The sequence below is a fragment of the Argiope bruennichi genome, chromosome 10, assembly GCF_947563725.1.
Source record: "Argiope bruennichi chromosome 10, qqArgBrue1.1, whole genome shotgun sequence".
Classification (NCBI taxonomy): domain Eukaryota; kingdom Metazoa; phylum Arthropoda; class Arachnida; order Araneae; family Araneidae; genus Argiope; species Argiope bruennichi.
Genome location: NC_079160.1, coordinates 62,049,319 through 62,073,542, shown reverse-complemented (window position 1 = coordinate 62,073,542; position 24,224 = coordinate 62,049,319). Strand labels below are relative to the sequence as shown.

Below are 24,224 nucleotides of genomic sequence, written 5' to 3'. Positions count from 1 at the left end.
TTTTTTTGTATTTATTGAAATATAGTCATTCACATTTCAATTTAAAGTTCAAATTTTACAGAAGCTGATAGAAAATTAAATAATTACATATTACGATAAACATAACGGCGTATGGCTTTTGTAATAGTATGAGCAAGATTACACTCAAAATTTGAAGCAAAAATATTTTGCTGAAAAAGCAACTAAGAGATCAATATTTAATTGGAAATTATAGCAAACATTAATACCAGTGAATCAGTTAGTCAGCAAAAGCTATTAATATATTATGAAATATTGAATTAAAAGTTAAAAAATATATTTTATAGAAACACTTTTTTATAGCGCGATCTTCCGAAAATTTTTATTCGTTGTTTGTAAAATCGGATTGTCATTTAAAGAGATTTTTTTTTAAATATGTGAAAATTCAGATTAATGAAATATCTCTATTTTAATAATATTAATATTTTTTTTCACTATTCCAAATTAATTCCATTTTCTGATGTTTACATGCTCTGTGCTTTTCATCTCATATTCAAATTAATGCATACTTATAATAGTTGTTATGAGTTATTAAGCATATAATCGTATTACAAAAGCATATTTTTTCGTTTACGGAAGATTTTTAATAGCCAAATTCTAATTTTTATTACACAACATATCAGACTTATAAAAATATTACACATGGAAATAAAAAAAATTGAACATTAAAAAATTACGTATTGAAATCTAAACATATTACTGATTTTTCAAAATTCTTACCTCCTGTTTTTCCAGTGAATCAGCAGATGTTTTCATTTTCTGATAAGTTTCCTCATATGAGAATGTATTTCTGCAAATATTGGAACAATTATTTTTATAGAAATGATAATCGTTACGAAATTTAAAATTGGCTGAAAACATAATTTACGAAAATACTTCATTTAAAAAAATCAAATAATCAGCAAGAGTAGATGTTATTTTATAATATACCATGACTGAATATATTTTGTGAAAATGAAACGCCGAATATAATATGGAATTTTGCAATCAATATCTTTTGCTCTTTTCCTTATAATATTTTTATAAAATCGTCTGCTTACGATCAAAATAGTTTTTCAATTGTTTTCGATTCAGAGTAGTCATGAATATAATAATTTTTTCATAAATCTATCATAATTTTTTTCTCCATGATTTTATGAAATTATTAGGAACAATTTTATTCATTCCATTAAAAATTAAAACAAGCGCGAAAAAATAGAAATATTAGAAATATGCATTTTAACGAATAATATGGTAAAATAGAAATATTAAAAATATGCATTTTAACGAATAATATGGTAAAATAGAAATATTAGAAATATGCATTTTAACGAATAATATGGTAAAATAGAAATATTAGAAATATGCATTTTAACAAATAATATGGTAAAATAGAAATATTAGAAATATGCATTTTAATGAAAATTATGGTAAAATAGAAATATTAGAAATATGCATTTTAATGAATAATATGGTAAAATAGAAATATTAGAAATATGCATTTTAATGAATAATATGGTAAAATAGAAATATTAGAAATATGCATTTTAATGAATAATATGGTAAAATAGAAATATTAGAAATATGCATTTTAATGAATAATATGGTAAAATAGAAATCAAATTAAATGCGTTTTAACATGGTTTTTTAAAAATGCTAAATCTTAATGATGAGCAATGAAGAATATGAAAAATGTATCATTTAAAATAATTCTAAGATAGATAACTATCCTAAGATTGAAGATAGGCAAACATCTTTTGATTCAACATAACTCAATATTCGAGACATGTTAATTTAAATATAACCATGTTGCATGTTTAATAGTAGACATGCAGTTGTTTGTTATGCAGACATGTTTAATAATAGTATAGTAGTGAATGGCATGAGGAACAAAATAATAAATTCAAACCCGAAGTCCCCGCTTAGGATATTTTTGATCCGTATCTTTTTTTATGGTTGTTAATGTTAAAAAAAAAGAAAGTGGAATTTATTAAAACTTTAGCTGTTGGTTATTGCATCGATAATGGTGGTTGGATGGTAACGAAATTTGATGGAAGAAATTAGAATAGCAAATGAAGGAAAAACGAAATTTCATTCTTTTTTTTTTTTCTTTTTTTGCTGGAGTATTGGGGCGAAACTTAACCCCTGCAAATCGTGTTTTAGATTCATTTAAGGTTATGGTTATGACAAAAAGTTTAAATTCGATTCATAGTTATGATTTAATAATTGAAATCAACTTTAATAAATAATAATTTAAATATTTTTTGTGAAAAAATTATTTATATAACATATAAATTTTGTTACAAACTGAATAAATGCATAAAGATTTATAAATTAACATAGACAGATTAAATTTTCTTTCTTCATATTGAAAAACGCATTTGTTTTAAAAAAAAGTAATTTGCATGAAGATAATTCTATATAAAGAGCAAATTTCTTTTTTGTAGGAAAAGTAGCAGAATAAGCAGTAATAGCATTAATCTAACAAACATCAATATTAAGTATCAATATATTAAGCCTTAATTTAATAAATGGGATAATTTTAATCCCCGAAGATATTGTTATTAAAAATTCAGCGTGTGTACACCAGTGTCAAAGGCACTTAAAAGGTAAAGTAAAATAACTTTAAGCCAAATAAAATTGACATTTTTATTACGTGCATTTGTTCATAATCTTTCCTTTTTTTCCAGTTATTCATTTCCCTAGATTACGGAGTGTAAACTTTCGAGAACTGTATCCATTAAAAACATTGGCTTTTGTACACATTTATTTAATATCACTTAGATTAATAAATATGAAATTTTATAAATGGATACAATTTTTAATATGGATTTAAAAATTTCTATAATTCCGCATTTGTACAAGGCATTATTTTAATATTAGGGTGTCCCAAATGTTTCTCTCTCATCGCGCCATGTATAGCCTTATCTGGCTCTGCTTGTTCAAAAATGCAGGCTAATCTATTAGCTGTCTGTGTCATCAGTTTCTGTTTTCTGTTGTTCTAGAGTTCTTTTACAGTACGTTTCGTTTGTGCCACAGTCTGTTTTAAGACTTTCATTCACAGCGTCTTGGTGGGATTGGAAAGGTAATTTTCTACGAGCTCCTCCCTCAAGGCGAAGGGCCGCGGTGGTCTGGTGGTAAGATCTCTGCTTCGGAACCGCAGGGTTTCAGGTTCGTGACCCGATTCCACCGAAGAACCGTCGTGTAAGGGGGTCTATTGCACGTTAAATCCGTCATGACCAAACTTCCTCCCGCTGGTGTGGTGTGGAGAGGGGGTGCCAGCTCAGGTGTCGTCCTCGTCATCTGACCGCGGTTCAAAATTACGAGGTTCGTCCAAAAAAAGCCCTAGTGTTGCTTTAAACGGAACGTTAATATAACTAAACTAAACAAAACTAAACTCCTCAAGGTGAAACAATAAATTCTACGAAATATTGTCATCAATTGAAAGTTGCCATAGTAATAAAAAAAACCCGGCCAGAATTAATGAACAGACGAGACGTTGTTTTTCATCATGACAACGCGATACCACATATTGCATTAGTCGTAAGAGAGAAGCGCTTACAGTTTGATTAGAATGTTTAACCGCATCCGCTTACTCTGCAGATCTCGTTCCATCTTATTATTACTTTTTTCTGTCCTTAAAAAATTATCTTCACAATAAGCGCTTTAAATCCATCAGAGAAATAAAAGCGCATCTCGAGAATTATTTCTTGTCCAAAACACAACAATTTTGGAAAGAAGGCATAATGAGGCTTCCTGAGAGATGGAAGAAGGTAATAGAGCAAAAGGGTTTTTATATAACAAAATAAATAATATCTTAAACAAAAAATATTGTGTATTCATTTTATGTTGGAAATAGGAAAGAAACTTTTGGGACACCCTAATATTTTTAGAAAATTATCCATTAATTAACCTTTATATTTTCACATTTTGATTCCATTCTAATGGCCCACGTATTAGTAGTATTAAATTTCATAAAATAATCATTTCAAATCCCATAATAATTATATTTAAATTATAAATTAAATGATAAAAAGTGGAAACTAACATACTTAAAAAAAATATTTACCATTTAGTGAACCTTTAAAAATGTGTTTTAAAAAAAGGCATTTTTAATAATCCAGTTATAAGTATTATAGTCTCTTGATTATCTACATCGTGATCATCCAGCCATATGAAAAATAGTTCATCACAATATAAAACAAGGAACAATTTGTTTTGCCAAGGCATTGGATATTTTCAAAAACTAAAAACTGTCATTTTAACGTTTTCATCCTAGGTTGCATTTCAACATTTGCGCAGAAATGTATTAATGAAAATCAAAATAAATTTGCAGCCTTTTACAAAACAAACGTTTTATCTAAATGTGTTATTTATTATATACTGTCTTTAGCAATCAGTTGATTTGCTAGGAATATTGGTTGTGTTTATTTCAAATTATCTGCCTTTGGCTATCAAGTAGTTCGCCCGACATGTTGCTTGTATTTAATTTTAATCATATCTATTATGCATAATTTCATGCTCTTAATTCCGTCAACACATTGTTTTTGCCTATTTTTTTTGTCTATCATGTAATTATATATACATTAAATAGAATCTCTTTTTTCCTTAGTTTCTAACTACGAAAGAAAATCCCGTTATTAAATAATTGACGAAACAATAAATTAGGCAGTATATGTATATTCAAAATAACAGAATTTTAAATCGACATCATTAAAAAGTTAATTTCCTAAATTTTGTTATGATGAAAATTTTATTTTTATATTGGTATTGGAAATTATTGTTTAGAACATAGGACTTTCGCTTCATCTTTAATCAAATGTAATTCTAATTAAAATTTCAAAAAAAAAGTCCCGACATTCTCATTCTCCAAGTATTAACCAAATTTGGTAGCTCTAAATTGAGCGGTCTGACCTGTAGAGCGATAGTACATCCAAACACACATTCATCTTTATTATCATGGGAAATAATGTCTTCTGTAATCTTTGATGTTCATAATTTATTTATTTGATGGTGGGTTTTTTTTTTGCATGGGAGGAGATGTCCTGGGACCTTGAGATTATTATTTTTTGCTTTATTTTCCGAATGCTTAATTTTGTGCCCCCCTTTTTTTTAATTTATAAGATCCAAATAAGTAGATTAATTCAAATTACTATCAAGTATCAAATAAATCTAAGAATTGTTTTCAAATATTTTTTAATACCTGCCTACAAATCAATACTGTCTAATGTGTTGTTTTTTCATTTGGCAAACTACATACAGTGGTGGCCAAAATTGTGGACACTTTTGAAAATCGTTATGTTTTCCAACTTTGTATGCTTATATAAAATGTTACATTTCACAAAATGCAAACTCTTACACATCATTTTAAAGAGAATTTAATGCTGATTTCAATACAAAGAGCAAAATGCAAATATTTTCAATACAAAAAAGTTATTCTTACTTTAATCTGAATAACAAACACAGTGATGAAGTGGATTGTAATTTCTAACTTTCTTGACCAATCACTGTTCTTATTCTGGGTACCAATAAAATGTTAATAACTTCCAGAAGAAGATGACATCATGTTTAAAGTTGGAACAGGTCATTATTATGCTTTATTTCTATAGAAGGAAAACTTTTTTTTATGTAATCAAATCACGAGTAAGAAATTTTGTTTATCTTTTTAATATTTAGTAGGAATTGTTGTAAATATTTCTGATATTTAGTCATGAAGAAATGCCATTAAATAAAAGAATAGATTGGGCACTTAGAAAGAGAACTAAGGTTATTGTGTTACATGAATGTGGTCTTTCCAATGAAGAAATTGAAAAACAGGTGGGTGGTTCAGTAACTACATGTGGAGTCCGAAAGTTTTATTTACGATACTAGGAGACAAATTCATTAAATAACAAAGCAGGAAATTGCTGAAAAAGGTACACCGCATTTGTTCATGAAGAAGAATAAAAAGGTTATGTCTCCGTGATCGAAGAATGTCATCAGCGGCCACTAGAAGTGAATTGAATGATGCTGGCATTTATGTAAGATCAAGAAGATTATCAGGAGAAGATTATTAGATGTTAAACTAAGAGGTAGAATTCAACGAAAAAATTTACAGCAGTGTAAAAAAAGATTACAGAGGGCAAAAGAATACATTAATTGGCCAGATGATCAGTGATATCAAGTTATACGAAGTGATGAAACAAAGATTTTGTTATTCGGTAGTGATGGCGAAAATTTGTGAGACATAGAAAAGGCGAAGAGCTACACCCTGACTGCATTCAGGCAACTATGAAGAACTCAAATAGTGTAGTTATTTGGTCCTGCATGTCAGCAGACGGTATTGGTCTCTTTCATGTTATCGATGGGACATTAAATGCTAGAAAGTACATTGACACTATTCTAGAGCCAAAACTTCCACCTTCTATTAGTGATCTCTTTCCCAACAATACGTAATTTATTTTTCAGCAGGATTCAGCTCCTTGCCATACAGCAAAAATATCGAAAGTGTGATTTAGTACAAAGAGAATTGAATTGTTATCATGGCCAGAAAATAGTCCTAAAACTCAAAATTATTCAGAACTTATGGTACCGTTTGAAAACTCTTATATATATGAAGCGTTCATCAAATAAAGTCATCAGCACCTAATGCATCTCAATAATTATTGCCTCTCAACTTTTTTTTGTATTACAAATATTTGAATTTTGCTCTTTGTATTGAAATCAGCATTAAATTCCCTTTAAAATGATATATAAGTGTTTCTATTTTGTGAAACGTTACATTTTCTATAAGCATACAAAATTTAAAAACATTAAAATTTTCAAAAGTGTCCACAATTTTGGCCACCACTGTATATTATACAATTTGGATTATGTTCAAATAATTTTTAAAGTCCTTTTAGCATTTTACTCAAAATTACTTTTAAATTCCAAATTTTTGTACAAAAGATAATAAAATTGATAAGTCATGAAGGCGACGCACAATCAAATTCTTTATTACTCCAGTTTGTGATATATTTGTCACTTAAAAGCTGCTAAAATAAAAATTAAATTAAAACAATAAAATTATTTGATTTTTAAAGTAAGAATGAGAAAAGCGGGCAGTCTTCCTCAACTTGTAAAGCCTAAGGCAATTTAAAATCAGAATTTCAACCAGCTCTAATAATAATTAACTCTGAATAGCTATTGTTCATTTTCCATAGAAGATGGATAGATTAATAGTGTACTACAAAACATTTCACATCATAGATAGCGTACTCTTATTTATTTTCAATTATCACTCATCCATTTTATACACTTTATTGAACTGTTATTCTAGTGATAATATAAACTAAAGTCACCTAATGGAAGTTAAGTTATCTCTAAACAGTCAGAATCTTTTTGATTTCTTTTATTCAATCCCTAATTTGTAATATATTTATACTGTTACGAAATTTCCGGGGGAGTTATATGGTGTGGAGAACGCTTAATCAGCAGGCGGCAGTAGAAAATGAAACAACGACGTTTATTTACACGAAGACCCACAGGACAGCACGAAGACGACAACTATATATAGCACAACAGACGATTATCTTCAGCCAAGACATGCAGCATACACAGCAGCATACAATAAGTCTCTACTGTAGACAGTAGCGCACAGCTTAGTTCAGCACTAGCTTCACTCCGTCGCTGCTCCGCTTATTTCTGAAAGGTCAGTTCTTTACCGTCGATCCCGACTACGACCCCTGGCAGCCGCGGCCGCCTACTTTTATAGGTCTCAGGGGGCGGGGCTAGAAGCCTCTCCCAATCAGGAACGTTCGAGGCGTATTTCGGTTCCTACTGGACGGATCGGGAAAATTCTCGATGTTTCGGGTATAATCTGTTTTGGTGCCAAAGTCGCCAAGTTTGTCACCAAGCTCCGGGACCTCCGACGCGACACACGGACTCCGTCCAATACAGAGGACTGTTAAACATTCTTTCCGATGGTGGAACCAACTATGCTGGGAAGCAGCATTACAGATTCGTAACAATACTTTAGACATTAAACAGCTCATTAAAAAATTAACTATAATGAATCTTTCTTTCTTTTTTTAATTTCTAATTTTTTTTATTTCTAACTTTTCATTTCTTTTTTGATTAATATTAAAAAAAACTGGATATTTAAAAAAATCACAAACAAAATAAACTATAGTCAGTGCTATCTTCGACAGTTGCCCCCCCCCTCCCAACGACATCCTGCAGAACCGACATCTTTAAATCTTCTATGGAAATTTATCTTTCTTCCCTTGCGATAACCCCCCCCCCCCTATATTCCAACATCCCTGGGGTTGAGGGAGAAGGTTCCCATTGCCCTACCAGTCATCAGGGGATGTCAGAATAATATGTTTTTTTTCTAATCCCATTCTACGCCTTGTTTCAACTATTAATATTTGCATAGCACATTGTTATTTTTTTTGGGGGGGGGAGAAACCCAGTTTAACCTTATATGTTGAATCTAGAATTTACTGTGGCAATTAGAAACTTTAAAAAAAAAATTCGAATAATTAAAATATAAATATTATAGCAAAAAAAAAAAACAATTTCTGCAAATAATTAGCGTTTATCTTGGAAAGTAAAAGAAAATCAAAGCAAAAACGAAACGTTCACAATATCGCTTCAAAGATTAGATATATAATTAAAGAAATAAAGCAAATGCCACTTTTTGAATGAATTTTTACATAATAATGTCAACAAACGCCCTAGTTGCTTTATTTTTATTTATTTTACTATTTTTCTTCAGGTTATTAAATTTTGGTGCATTTAATTACTTTCGGAATACAAAAATATGCTTAGTCATATGTCATATTATTTATCTCTTATTTTTTAATATGACATGTAGCAGTACCAACTAATACTTCTTCTGTTTAAGTTATTGTTAAAGTTGTCCGATTTCTCAAAAATATATATAAAAAAAAGTACAGTCATATTTATTACAAACCAGGAGAAATAGTTGGCCATCCAGATTTTATGTATGAATATACTCATGCCATGTTTCGGATACGCCGAATTTGGCCAAAATATATAATTTTTTCTTTGCTATCCCTTTGACAAAGCTTAAAATACGAAAATTCCTATAATCTTATTTAAAATGAAGAAGAAAAAAAATAAAGGAATGTAAGTTGTTATATAGGGATTATTGCGGTCCCAAATGATTAAAGTGAGTTTGGAAATAAACAGTTAAAACCCTTCAGCTATATTTTGTTATTTCAACTTGGATCGAGCATACTGTAGATATATATTTAGTTATTAAGTTTAATATGCAATATTAGATTAATAAATTAAGTTTAGCATGTTTCCATATATTTGAATTAATCCCTCTGGCAGTAAATATGGTAGCTATTTCCAAATGTCTCGGAAATGGTGATAAACAATTCGAAGTTATTGAGATATTAACTAGAGTTTAAGTTTATTAATAGTATATATATATAAACATAATTTAAAATGTAAACTAATTTCATATGAAGTTAAATCGGATCATTTTTGAGGAAAATCTGAATTCAATGGTGAATATTCCTGACTTTGAAAGTTTTTCTTATTGATATGAGGAATTTGAGTTAATTTCTTCCCTGAAAACAATATTTTCATCAAAATGGCCCATTTCACACGGGCAGTGTTATCTACAACATTGAGAATATTATTTTCATTTCAACAATTTAAATCCGTTTTTGACTTCTTTAAATCAGTTTTTGACTTAATCGAATATAAATAATTGTTTATATTATATATTATATAACAATTATTAACAAATATAAAAAAAGCGAATTCATCAAACAAGCACCAAAATTATTGATCATGTGATTAAAAATTATATTTTTCGCCTTTCCGTTATAGCTTTTTATTGATTATTAATTTTTTTTAAATGACAATGTTTATAGGCTGGCGTATTACCAGTAAATTATATCAATGGATATACATAAGTTTCAGTTCAATTTAGTTATATTAACGTCCCGTTTGAAGCAACACTAGGGCTATTTTGGGACGGACCTCGTCATTTTGAACCGCGGTCAGATGACCGGGACGACACCTGAACTGACACCCCCTCTCCACACCACACCACATCAGCGGGAGGACGTTTGGTCAGGACTTATAACGTGCAACAGACCCCCTTAAACGACGGTTCTTCGGTGGAATCGGGTCTCGAACCTGAAAAGCCTCCGGTTCCGAAGCCGAGACCTTATCACCAGGCACCGCGGCCCCATACATGATGAGAAATTCATGAATGGAAATTCGGTATGGCAGACAGAGTAGCAAGAATTTATTTTTAGGGTTGTCCTTAAGGAAGAAGTTTGCAAAATTTTAGTTGAAAATTTGTTTTATTTTAATTAAAAATAAACAAGATTTTAACATTTTTCTTCAACTAACGTCGGGACATTTTTTCATAAAAAATTTATATATTTTTAAAACTAAGAAAACAAGGATATTAAAAAGTACAAGGATCATGTCAATATATCTGTCTCTATGTCCGTGAACATGGTAATTCAAAAATGCTTTGAACTAAATAGATGAATTTTGGTATATAGTTTTAATATCAAATATATATATATATATATATATATATATATATTCAAAGGAAACCTATCTGTCCGACTGACGAGTACAAGTGAGCATGGCAATTTTAAAGAGCAAAGAACTAGATAAATAAAATTTGGCATCAAATTTAAAACTAATATATTATCTGTTTGTCGTCTGTAATTTTACATGCATAAAAACATCATAATTCTAAAACGAAATTAGGTGACTGAAATTTCTATTATAATTTTAGCATCTGGAATTTAGATTTTCTTCAAATTTTGAAACAAATATGTCAAAGTGTCAACCGTTTGTCCGTCTGTATTTTTTCATTCATACATACGCAGTAACTCAAAAACACAATGATGTAAATAAATGATATGTGATCTTGAGACTACAATTATAATTCTATGTCAGATTCTGGTTTCCAGCGGTTGGAAAAAAAGCACTCCAAAATACACATTCGATTTTCTGGTACTTGTGTATTACCTAATGTCAATGTTTAATCACCCAAGAAAATTGCCAAATATCGCACGTTAGACAGTAAAAACGATAGATTTACTCCAAAGATTGATTTTTTATGTCCATTGCTCGCCAACTTTTTAAATTCATAAACAATCTTTCACTTCGTTATAGTACGAAGCACAAAAATTCTCATATATGAAAATAAAAATCTGAGTTCTTGTGACGTTCGTGGATTTGACCATGGATTACAATTTTATGGAGAAAGGGGGAATTACACCTTTATTAGAAGTATGCATGGATTTTTCGGGTAAAATGTTTGTTGTGGTTTTATCTTATAATGCTACATTCTTAAAAAATAAATATATACTAATCAAACCAAAAAAAAAGGCATTATTATGCCATAATGTTACAGAAAATTTTGAATCGCTTTTAAAAATTTTTGACCACGAGAATAAATAAATAATTAATTCATTGACTTTTTTAAAAATCGGAATTGAAAAAAAAATGGAAAATCTGAAGCCGCAATAGAATGTTTGGATTCTATTTAAATATATACATGGTATTTTCCTCTGTTTTTTTATATCAGTTTTAATATGTGAATGAATAGTATTGAATCAGTGTGTGTAATATGTTTTACACGTTCGTTTTTAATTTCTTGAGATAGCAAGGCGGAAATTGAGGCTAACCTCAGGAAGAATAAACCACTGGCCTTCTCAGAAGTAATTGCGTTCTCTTAGCAATAACATGCATGACATGGAAGGTGATGGTTGACCTTCACGCTCGAATGACCGCAGAAAAGAAATTCTGTTTCTTCTTCCCCAGTTTGGACTTAATTTGTTGGATGTCACGTTTTAATCATTTTCCGGGTCAAAGCACAAACCTATTATCGGTGTTTTATGGAAGAAATATACAGGCCGTTCCAACATATATCTCCAAAAAGCAGAATGGTTGTAGCAAGCGTTTGTACAATGTAGCGTTTCGGAATTTTTAATATTTATTTATTGATTTTAGTACAATAATATTATTCATTTGCAAGAAATAGTTCTCTTGATATGTAGGTGGTTTTATTAAAAATTCTTTTGTACAAGTTTTTTTTCCTTGCTAAAGAATACAATTCCTTTTATTCCTATAAAGCACAGAGTTTTGCAAAAATTATCTGACTAGACGTCGCAAATTAGTACCTATAAGATTTGTTTCGACGGGTTTGCCCTCGAATATTGATTAAATATCTTGAAATACCATATTTTCGTGTGTTAGTAAATATGATCTTACATTGATAAAGTAGCCTGAAGCGATAAATAACAATCATATAACTTCACAACATACTAAATCCTTCGGGTATTTTTATATTTATAAGCGATCATTGTGAACTTATTATTATTAATAAGGACAATAAGTTGACTTTTCTCGCACTTTGGTATGCTACATAATCAATGTTAATACGTGATAAGACTGATAGGAAAAATAAGAAAAATAATTTTCCTATGAAATTTCCAATATCTAGCTGTTTTATTGCGATCTTACCTGTTTAATTATTTACATATTTTCGAGTTTTGAAAAACTCTCTGCGAATTTTTCTCTTCTTTTATTATTTCTTTTTTTTATTATTTACTTAGAATTTGTTACTTTAGCTATTATGGACAAAGGAATTAAGATGGAAAATAATAGAGGTATTTAAAAATATATTATTTACTATTTCTTATGTCCGCATTTTAATTTTTTTTTCAAATTTTTTATATAATACTGTTTTGTTTCTTATTTTAATTATGTTTTTTAATGTGTCACATTCTTTGCCAAAAATCCTTCCTTTTCCCACTTATTGAAATTATATTTAATTTTTAGCATTTGAATTCAGAAAATCAAGTTATTTAAATAAAATATAATTGAAATTGAAAGGAGAGAAAATTAGGGCTATAGATTCTGGGTAAACTTCAAATAATTCTAATTTTTCAACATTTTATCTCTTTATTTCAATTGTTGGGTCTATTTCACACATTGATGTAACAAGGAGATAATGAAGATAATGACAGACCTCATTACTTAGAATCATATGGGAATTAAGACAAATACATTTTCATTTTGGTATCTCATTTACGAAATTTCACTTCATAACAATATAAGAAGTTATAAAGGGGAAGTTAGATATGAAACCTAGGTTTTCGTTGTCTAATCTCAAATTTCTGTTAGTACAAGATATGGGACTTGAAGCTGTCTAGTAATTATTTCTTTAATTTACAGTTTAAAATCGCTATTGATAGAAATAAATTCTAAAGAAAATTTTAATATACCATCATACAGCGTCATCTCCAACATGCATAGCTGCTACAAATGCTGTAAAAACAAAGTTGTATTGCTGTAGATTACTATTCGAAAATTCCAAGACCATCGTTTAATCTTTTATCTTAAAAAGCATTTGGATGAGGAATTATCTGTCTATTTAAAGATTCCAAAGTTAGAATTTTTAATGAAGAAAGTCATAAATTTCAATTATTTGGCTATGACAGATTCCAGGCTTATAATTTTTTATTGCAAAACATTGTCATAAATTTCAATTATCTGTCTATTACCGATTACAGACTTAGAATTTTTATTGCAAAAATTAGTCATAGATTTCAGTCAGCTCAAAAATTATTTTTAAAACAATATTAACCTGCTAAGAATAATCGCACTCCTGTTCATTTGCTTTTAAAGACTTTTCTGAAGAAAAAATATTATGAGATACCATTAAAAATTTTATAAATACTTTTGTTAAGAAAATTAAGCTCATATACAAAATGAATCATTGTTTTCAGAAAAAATTTTTTACTTCAATTTTTGAATAAATTCCAAAAATTATAAAAATAATTGTTACTTATTATTTTGTCAAACAAAATTTCTGAGTAAATGTTATTTTACAAAAAAAAAAAAAAAAAAAAAAATTACAAATCTTGCTTCTTGATATTTTCGCTATCACATGAATTACTGTTTATCTTGAACATATTTTCTATGATAATATTTTTCTTCGCTTTTATATGTAAGTTGAAAAATGCTATGCGCTCATAATTATATTTAGAAGCTCCTATAATAACCATTTTACAAAAAACATGAAAACATGAAATAGATAATAAATTTGATAAATGAAATAGCTTTTACTCTTATAACATCTTCAAACACATTCCAAGGTATTCATTTTTTAAGCATTTTATCAAAAATAAGCTTTTATCTCATCCTCTTTAGATATTTTTTTTTTGTAAACATTAAGACATTAATCTATATTTAGAAATCAACGTCTGCAATCATTCGAAAGCTTAATTCGAAAAAACTTAGATCGGAAATTTATTTTATGAACATAATCAAAAAATAAATATGATTTTTAATAGAACATAATTTCTTATATAAACAAGTTAACGTCTCCAACCAACAAAACAAAACAAACGCATTTGATTTTTACTGCATGGAAATATTTTTGTAATTTTTTAGAAAATAAAAATGTTATTCATTTTGTATAATTTATTATGACACAAATGATCCCACTAATAAAAATTATAAAATTGTAACCAGAAAAAGGAAAAAAAAAAGAAAGAAAGAAATTTTATTATAAAAACATTTTTAAAGAATTTAAATTATTTTATCTATTTATGATACATTGAAACTATTCTTTTTGATTCACTGAAACAGGCTCTTATTAAATGAAAACTGCATTTTCGTTCAAAACTAGACATTTTAATACGCTGGGAGTTCTGGATATTTTATATTAGACAGCAGTTTTCATCAAATGGTTCATTTTTAATGTTTAAATGATACTAGCAATACCCGCACAGCGTTGTCCGCGGCATAATATCCAAGAGGAAAAATTAGCTTTAAACTTAAGGTTATATTTCCTTTTTTGGGAGGTATAACGAGTTTCGAATCGCTGTTTAAAATCAGTCGTAAAGAAAGTAATGTATCGCAAATGCATACCACAGATCTTACTATTTGCGCATACGCAGTTTGAGGTTTTCCCATATGCGCCAGATAAGTGTACATCACAGATACTGCTGTTTTACGCATACGCGAATCGTAGTAGGAAAATAATTAAAATAGCACTTATAAAACTCCTTAGTTTTATTTTGATATGACCAATATACTAAAACCTTCCTTAATAAATGCCTTACAAAATGGTACAAATATCTCCAATATCAGTCAATTTTTGGGGGCATAATGAGTTTTGAATCGCTGTTTAGGACCAGATGTAAACAAAGAAATGTATCGCATATGCATCCCACAGCTCTTGCTATTTGTGCATGCGCAGTTTGAGGTTTTCACACCTGCGCGGATAAATGCAAAGCACAGATACTGCTGTTTTACGCATGCGCGAATCATGGTAGGAAAATAATTAAAATCGCAATATAAAACCCCTTTTTTTATTTTTATATGATTTCAATATACTAAAACTTTCCCCAATGAATGCCCTAGAAAATAGTAAAAATATTTCCAACTATCATTTAAGTATTTCTCGAGTTTTTTCCTTTCAAATATACAGATGCTTTCAGGAGACTTCATTTTATACTGTGTATAGATTATATCCAAACTCACTGCAGAAAACTAGTTTCAAGGGAAATTATGAGTTGCTGTAATGCCATTGTCACTACTTTATATCATTGTCCACAATACAAAATATCGTACATAAACAATTTTATTCGTTTTGATATCCATTAATCGGTATCATTCATGTCGCCAAATAATGCCAAGTCGATAATACAAGAAAAAAGTTGGCAATAGCACATTGACATTCGGTGGCGATATAGAGTATATTTCTGATATGCGATTATATTCACTGTGAATGGTGATCGCTTTCTTTAATGCACGTTTTATTGGTCAAATAATAAGATGTATTTAAATATAAATCAAAGAATAAAATTGAGATCTTAAGCATGAGATTAAATTTTGGGAATTTAATTTGAGCATTCTACTGTTATACATGTCGATCGTTTGTAATATTAATATGCGTATAATATTCCTTTGATGGAAAGCGGAATTAAAATTGCTTATTTTCTTAAAATTATTGAAGGCAACAATTAAAAAAGATATTCTGAAGACTGAATGCAATCTGTACTATACGCATATAATCCATTCATAATTTGAAATGTGATGATGTTTTACAATGTAATCTTCAAGTAACTTTGCTATTTAATCTAATATAATGTTATCTTATTGATTTTTACAATCTCATCTATTACTATCTGAAGCAATGCTCTTAAAATATAAATCTTAATATATATAATTTAAAATACTTCTCTTAACCTGATTTCGGCAAAATACGAAAGGAAGGCTATATCTAATTTATGGATTCTAATCTAATCTAATGGAATGTCATTTTATTTAATCTATTGATAAATCTAATCTAAAGCATTTGTACTATCTAATCTAATTTATATGGTCTGATATAAATATATTTAACATTAAACATAAAAGAAGTTGTAAATAGAAGTTTCATTCATTTCAACAAGTCTTGTAGAAACAAAGGTGTGTAGCTGCGAAAGGGTTTGTTTACATGAATTTTGAGGGTCTCAAAACATTAACAGCTAATGTATGAAATAGAATTTTGGCATACAAATGGGTCAAATGATCCTATCCTTAGGTAATTCACTATACTTGTTTTATGAGACAAAATATAAGTGCAAAGCATGTAGAAGTGATTTCATGAATACGAATTCTGAAATCTTAAATGTTTGATATAATTTTCATAATAATGAATTTTTAACAAAATTTCCCGATCATATCACTGCACTTTTTTTATTGTCAAGGAAAATATAAAATATTATTGTAGAATTCTCAAAATGTAAATTAATTTTCTCGGCTTAATTATTTTGGAGAGAGTAAATAGACAATTTATAATGGCGTTAGAATGAAACTGTATATTTTTTGTGATTTTAATAACAAGTGACGGCCAACGTCCTGGCATATGGGTAGTGCGACATCCCCGTGACCTGGACGTCCCGGTTCGGGCATGGTTGTTCTTCTTTGTTCAATTTGTGAGGTGTGTGAATGCGCCCCCCTGAAAAAGGGGGTTGCGCAAGCGAATGTGACGCTTGAAGTAGCTAAGTCGTACTATTTTCCCTAGTTTGCGCCATTGAAAAAGCAAGAGACGCTCACTAGGCTTAAATTGCTGACAGATAACTGTCAGTAGGCTTGTAAAGTGCCATAAGTCACAACACAACACATAACAAGTGCCGTTTAAAAAAACTTTTTTAATGTGGCGAGTAATTCTTTTTTTCGTTTCACATACTACTTACAAATAATATATGAAATTTCTATTAGATAACGAAGTAATGCTGCGTAAAACTTTTGAGATACTTGGATTTGAAATTCTTAAATAAAAACGATTTTAAACCGACATATAAGAAAAAATTTCAATTTGATTTCTGAAAAATAATCTTATAAAAAAACTAATTAAGTTTGGAAAATAATTTTTTTTCATATTATTTCATTTTTTTAAAAAATATTATAAACATCTGTGAAACATCTGTTTTTAATATTTTAATTTTAAAATTTTAATTATTTTCCTAAGACATATTCAAGTAATTTTTCTTTAATTTAAAAATATTAAAATCGATAACATTGAGGCTATTATCAAAATCTTTTTTTAATGTATTGTAAGTACTTGGAAATTCTTCAAATGAAAAAAGAACCAAATTTTTACTCAATATTATTCAAGCATTTCATAAAATGAGTATTATAATTTAAAAAAATCTGAACGTTTTTTAAATTGAAAGATTATTTTGGTTTGGAATTTTCTCAATGTTTGAAGACAACTGAAATTTATGATTTAAAAATAGAAACATAAATTAGACTAAAACACATACTTTAAAAATGTATCAAATTTGAAATAACACGCATTATTATTTTTTATTCATTCCATTAAAAATCATATTTTTTTAAAAGGATGTATAATATAAAATATTGCGGGACATATTATGAAGTACTATACTTAAAAAAATAAACAATGTTAAAGAATTTCTAAGCTTTAAAAATCTTATGACTAAATTAAATAATATGCTTTTTAAAGCCAGTAAAATCATTTTACATTATTTGAAAAGTCATGGGCAGCGTTTTGTGATTCGCAAATAAAACTGAACTAGTTCATTTAATAATAAATTAATGAAATTTCTACAAATTTGTTTAATTTTGATTTTTTTTTTGTCGCCATTTGCATAAATCGATGAAAATGAGTTTCTTGAATACAGAAAAAAATAGCAAAAAGATTAATTTTGAACAAAATGTTAACAATATTTAATCATTAAAAATAAATAAATTTCAATTAAAATTTTAATGATAAAAATGTGTCAAAATATTAAAAAGTAAATTATTTTATTACTCAATTAATAAACAAGTCAGAATTAAATTGAAACGACCAAACATCTAAATGATAGAAATGTGAATCGTTTCCTACAATAGTATTAAGCTTATAATGAAGCTTATAACCAAATAAAAAAATAGCCAATTCTTACACACTCACTACTCACTTCAAAATCTCCCTAATTCGCTTGTATCAGAAATTATTCCATTCGACAGAAAATATATGACAAAATATGAAAATAAGTTTCTTGAATATAGGAAAAATATTTAAAAGATTAATTTAAAAAAAGTTAAGGATATTACATTATTAAAAATAGATAAATTTTAATCGTCTAATTAAGATTTTGAGGATAAAAATCAATCAAAATTTTAAAAAGCAAATCATTTTATTAAATATTTTTTAAGAAAATTGGATTTAAATTAAAAGGGCCAAAAAAATCTAAATGACAAAAATCTGAATCAATTTCCACAATAGTATTAAATTTATTATAAATCTGATGACGAAACAAAAAAAATAACATTTCATTCTTATTCAAAATCTTAGTAATATGCTTCTAAAGGAAATAATTCTATTAACAGTAAATATCCGTGTTACATATGGAGACGGTCCCTCACGCGAAATTATTGTTAAACTTGACGAAAGCCAAACAAAATCATTCCGGTTGACGGGCTGTTTATGTTAAAAAAAAACCGAACTTCTATTAGGACGGAGGGGCAATCTTGCCATTTCATTGGAGGAGACGATTATGCATGGGCGGCAGACTCATAATTTTCGCGTTCTGTTAAAGAAAGAATCGTCAGCGACCACTATATCGGACGAGAAATGTGCTTGGTCAGTGTAGCAGTCGCCATACTGTTATCACTTCACTTTTGTTTAGTTCCGGCGCTGCCCGATGAAAGAGAAACGAGCGTGTTTCATGATAAAGTGAACAATTTCCTGTTAAAAGAGCAAGAGTTGTTTCAGCGTTTAGGCATTTGCAGATCGGAAAACCAGTCTATTGCAGTCTGTGATATTGGCGATACACAAGCGGCGCGAAATTTAACCGAACTTCAGCGATCTTCTTGCCAGTGTGATGACCAGTGCTTTTTATATCAGGATTGCTGCATCAATAAGGTTCCGACTTACTCTTTTAAAAGTCCGTCTTTGTCCTGCAGACAGATCAGAGGGGAAGATGAACCCTGGATACACATTTATGTTTACCAACAGTGCCCTACAGAATGGACGGATGAGTTTGTTAAAGAAATGTGTGAAACTGAAGCAGTCGTACGAGACCAGATGGGATTACCTTACGATCATCTTCAAGATCTGCCGGTTAAAAGTGAATCAACTGGTCGGTTTTATCGAAATATTTACTGTGCCATCTGCAATGATGATACCTGGATCGTGAAATGGAAGACTTATTTTTATTGTAATGGGGATTCTCAACGTCCTGAAAATAGTTTAATGGACGAACCTGATTTCAGCAATGCATATTATTCTCCACATACAAAGAATTTCCGTAAAGTAAGAATTGGTGATAAGCTAAAGAACTGCGTGATCGTGGTTAAAGATTTCGAGTTATCTAAACTTTTGTTCGACTATGGGGCGAGACTTTGCAAGCGTACAATTTCCAGCTGTCCAGTTGGAACTAGTGAAGAAACTAGCGGTAAATGCAATTCCTATACATCGTATGTCTACATAAACGGAATTGGAATTTACAGAAATTTTCATTGTGCTTTGTGTAATGGAATACCTGTATCTGATATAATTTGTAATGATCCTTTTTACCCTCCACTTCACAGTGCCCCACCTTGGGCGGGATCGGGCAGATCTGCATTGACTATGCTTTTTGATTTCAATTTTGCTGGGGGATTGAAAGAAGTTGGTCGCCTGAGTCCTTGCCTTATCCAGGAGGGTCAAGTATGGGATCCTATTTTCAGGAAATGTCAGAATTTCACTTGTGGCTCATTATACAAGAAAGAAGGATCGAAATGTGTTCCTTTGGATATTTCAAAAGCAAAAGGTTTGAAGGATAGTTGTCCCAAAATAATTCTGGCCAAAGAAAACTTTAATCTCCAAACTGATGGAAGTGTCTTCATTAATATAACAGGAAGACATCTGTCGGAGGATGAATATGAAGTACATAAAAAAGAAGGCAAGGAGATAGTTGAAATAGTTATCTGTGCTGATGAAGTACATTTGTTACCATATTCGATTGTACATTCTTGGGTATCACTTATTGTGTTAATAATATCCATTATCTGTTTAATTCTTCACTTGACTGTCTATGGACTTCTTGAGAAATTAAGAAACAGGCCAGGTAAAATTCTTATGTCTTTAGCAGTATCTTTACTTTGTGGGCATCTTTTTTTGCTGTTAGGTCCAAATTTCAGAGACATTAATTGGATGTGTTACACTAATGGCGTGATGATACATTTTGGATACATAGCTGCATTTTCATGGATGAGCGTTATGGCCTATGATATTCATGAGACATTTACTGTCACGCAAACTAACAATTCCAAAAAATCAAAACTCTTCCAGAAATATTCTTTATATGCATGGATATTTCCACTTTCATTGATCGCTCTGAGCATAACAATGGATCAAACTTTGCCAATTAAAAGTGATTTTCGCCCAAAGTATGCTGAATTTATCTGCTGGTTGAACAGCAGAAAGGGATTGCTGCTTTTCTTCGTGCTGCCAGCTACATGTCTTCTTATTGCAAATATCATTCTTTTTTCCATAACTGCTTTTCATATTAGGAAAGTTTCGAGGCAAACCAGAATGGTGAATAACTTCTCAGACAAAGTAAGGTACTTCTTGTATTTAAAATTGTCAGTTGTACTAGGTTTAACATGGATCCTTGGATTAGTTGCTGGACTGACACGAATGGATGTATTCTGGTATCCATTTATTATCCTAAATGGTTTGCAAGGTGCTCTAATATTCATCGCATTTACTATTAAAAGGAATATTTTGCATATGCTTGCTGTCAAACTTAAAATTCGCTCTGATAAGTACAGAATGGGTAAGAGAAGTGGTATAAAAGCCGCCATGTATAGCAGCTTGTCGAATCTTACAACTTTACAAACTTCTGTCAGCAGTCAAATTCCAACCGTTTCAAAGCAACAAGAGATGTTGAAAGCGGTGAGAAAAATAAATCCTGATGAAGCATTGGCTGAAAATAGAACATGAAATCTTTTGGGAATTTTTTAATTATCTACCTCGACAAAATTCCACATTTCATTGAAACTGGTGACATGGCCATTGATTACAGAATCTTATTTATTAAGAAAGGAAAAAAATCTTAATATTTTTTTACCTTATTCTTCTGTATGTGCCTTTGTTTTTATTCACAAAGTCAAAGGATTTCTGATTCCAGGTATTTTTTTACGTGAATAGATTTTTTATGAACGTCTAATAATAGTTATAAATAGTCTTATATCCATTTTGGGATTTACTTTATTTCCACAAAATTCATTAAAAATTTGCATTTTTATATTACAAGAGAGCAAATTTTGTATTAGAAAAGAAATTCAATAGAAAATTTATAATTTTATACAAATAAGAAGAAAAAAAAATGATTGCTTAAAAATTCTTTAATTTTTGAAATAAACTAGAAATTTAACTAGACATAATATTAATCATAATAGTGTTAATTTTTATATTTTATTTTCATAAAGCTTTATTAAAAAGCTTTGTAATTGTTCTACGATTTTATGATGAGAAATTAATTTACTGATAATTTTTGGCACATTTTTAATTTAATCCTACACGATTCATAATAATTTCTATTTTTATATTACAAGTGACAAAATTTAGAATCAGGAAAGAAAGAAAATAGAAAGTTTATTATTTTGTCCAATGGAGAAAACAAATGAAAAATAATGATTGAGTTAAAATTCGTTAAATATAGATTTTCATTAGAAATAAAAAGGAATTTATTTAGAAATGTTATTAATCATAATATTTTGTATTTTATTTTGATTTTTATAAAGCTAATTTATTAAATAATTTCGTAGTTATTCTATGATTTTGAGATGATAAATTTATTTACTGATCATTTTTGGCACAATTTTCATTTAGTGCAGTTATGAAATAGTGCATTTATTCATTTATGTATATATGAAATGTCATTTTTTTTGTAAAATAGTTTTGAATAAATATGACGGAATGTTTAGTTTGTCTGTATATTTTATTAATTAGGAGCCATTGTTTATCTTATCTTTGACATTTTATCTTATCTTTGTCGTTACTTCAAAATATTTCTTAACGTTTTCTATCATATAAAAAGGTTTTTACGTTTTCTTTAATCTGTTGTTGTTTTATAATTAGTCATGTGATTGATAATATAGTGTGGTAAAGTTATATATTTCTTCTATTTAAACTAGATTACATATAAATAAAATTATCTATTCTTATTCACTTACAGTAATTAAAAAAGTAGCATATTAAAATACTCGATATCCATTAATTCTTCACATGATTAAGAAAGTTCATTAGATAAAAAAATTGAAAAGTTAAGCGAAAATTATTTATATTGAAAGATTATATATATATATATATATATATATATATATATATATATATATATATATATATATATATATATATATATATATATATATTGGTATTAGTAAAATATTATATATTTTATTTACATATTTATTAAAATGCATAACATAGTGAAAAAGTAAAGTCGATATATCGCACAATCATTTAGATATGTTCTTGTGTAGACTGCAGTAATTTGTTTAAAGTTGTGAAGAAGAAAAAAAAATGCTAAAATTGCATAATAAAAAAAAAAGCCGATTAATTAAAAAAAAACTTTTTCTATTGTTTTCCTCAATTTATTTTAAAATTCTTCATCAAGTGATTATTTAATGGTTGTGATAATTTAATATTTATTGAGATTGTATTTTACTATGTTTTTTAGTTTCAATATCTTTTTTAATTAAACAGTTTCCTACAAAGTGATTAATATATTACCATATTAGTATCGTATTTGTTTGAATACTAATCAAACCTAACATTTTTCAGAGGTTCTTCTTTTTGTCCTAAGTGAAAATTAGTTAATGTGCATTATACAATATCGTTCGTTATTTTTCTAGTGAATAAATAACTGATAACCAAATAATTCAATTAATACATTAAAAATCATTAACGAGAAACTAGCTTTTTGCCTAAGTCTGCTAACTACTCCACATTTTGTTTGCAATCTGTTACTAAGGAATTTCAGGAGAAAAAAATTTATTTCTGAAAGTATTTATTCGTTTTATTTATTTTTTCTGAAATCATTAATTTATTTTCATAAGAAAATGTATTATGGTTAATTTAAATTCTAAATTACTTTCAAACTAATTGTTTCTTTTTGGTTAACAGCTTATTCATAATTAGTTTACAAAGAAAAATCAAAATTCATTATCTTGTCAAACTTGAATCTATTTGCATTACTTTTGATGGTAAAATCATATTAGTTTTTGATAACTTTTATATATCTTCATCATTATATTGATTGTTATATGTTACTATTTAATTTATGTTTTAATAAATAATTTAATTTTAATGATGATAAAATTAAATTTAATTTTAATGATTTGAATAAAGAAATTTTATTCAAATCTTGAAACCGTTTTCCCTTTGATTTTGAAATTATGCTTTCAAAATCTTTAGAATTCTTAAGATCAATCATGAAATAGTTACTTCATGATTTAACTATTAATTTCTTTATGAAAGAGGAAAGTTTGTCAACTATTTTCACAGATTCATTATCACTTAAACTATTTTCTAAAATTCATATCCATCTAACTATTTTGCAAGATCAATTAATTTATTCAATTTTGAAATAATGTCTGCATGCTATATTACGTAATTAAATAAAAATTAATAAGTTGGCAACTTGTGATCGATTAAGTCTGATAGTTACTTTGTAAAGTAGTTAGCAATTTATTAATAT

General features: G+C 28.5%; 1 protein-coding gene and 1 long non-coding RNA gene across 2 annotated transcripts in view; one reads left to right on the top strand and one right to left on the bottom strand.

Annotated features, from left to right (window-relative positions):
• The window catches only part of LOC129989410 (uncharacterized), a 295,435-nt gene that overhangs the window by 255,479 nt on the left and 15,732 nt on the right, over window positions 1-24,224 (bottom strand). Inside the window, exon 2 of the long non-coding RNA XR_008785768.1 lies at window positions 739-808. This is a non-coding gene — a long non-coding RNA (uncharacterized LOC129989410). The remainder of the gene's footprint in view (window positions 1-738; window positions 809-24,224) is intronic.
• LOC129989408 (uncharacterized) lies at window positions 18,985-21,823 on the top strand. The gene has a single exon (XM_056097931.1). It carries the CDS (start codon window positions 19,109-19,111, stop codon window positions 21,461-21,463), a length of 2,355 nt encoding a protein of 784 aa, XP_055953906.1. The 5' UTR covers window positions 18,985-19,108; the 3' UTR covers window positions 21,464-21,823.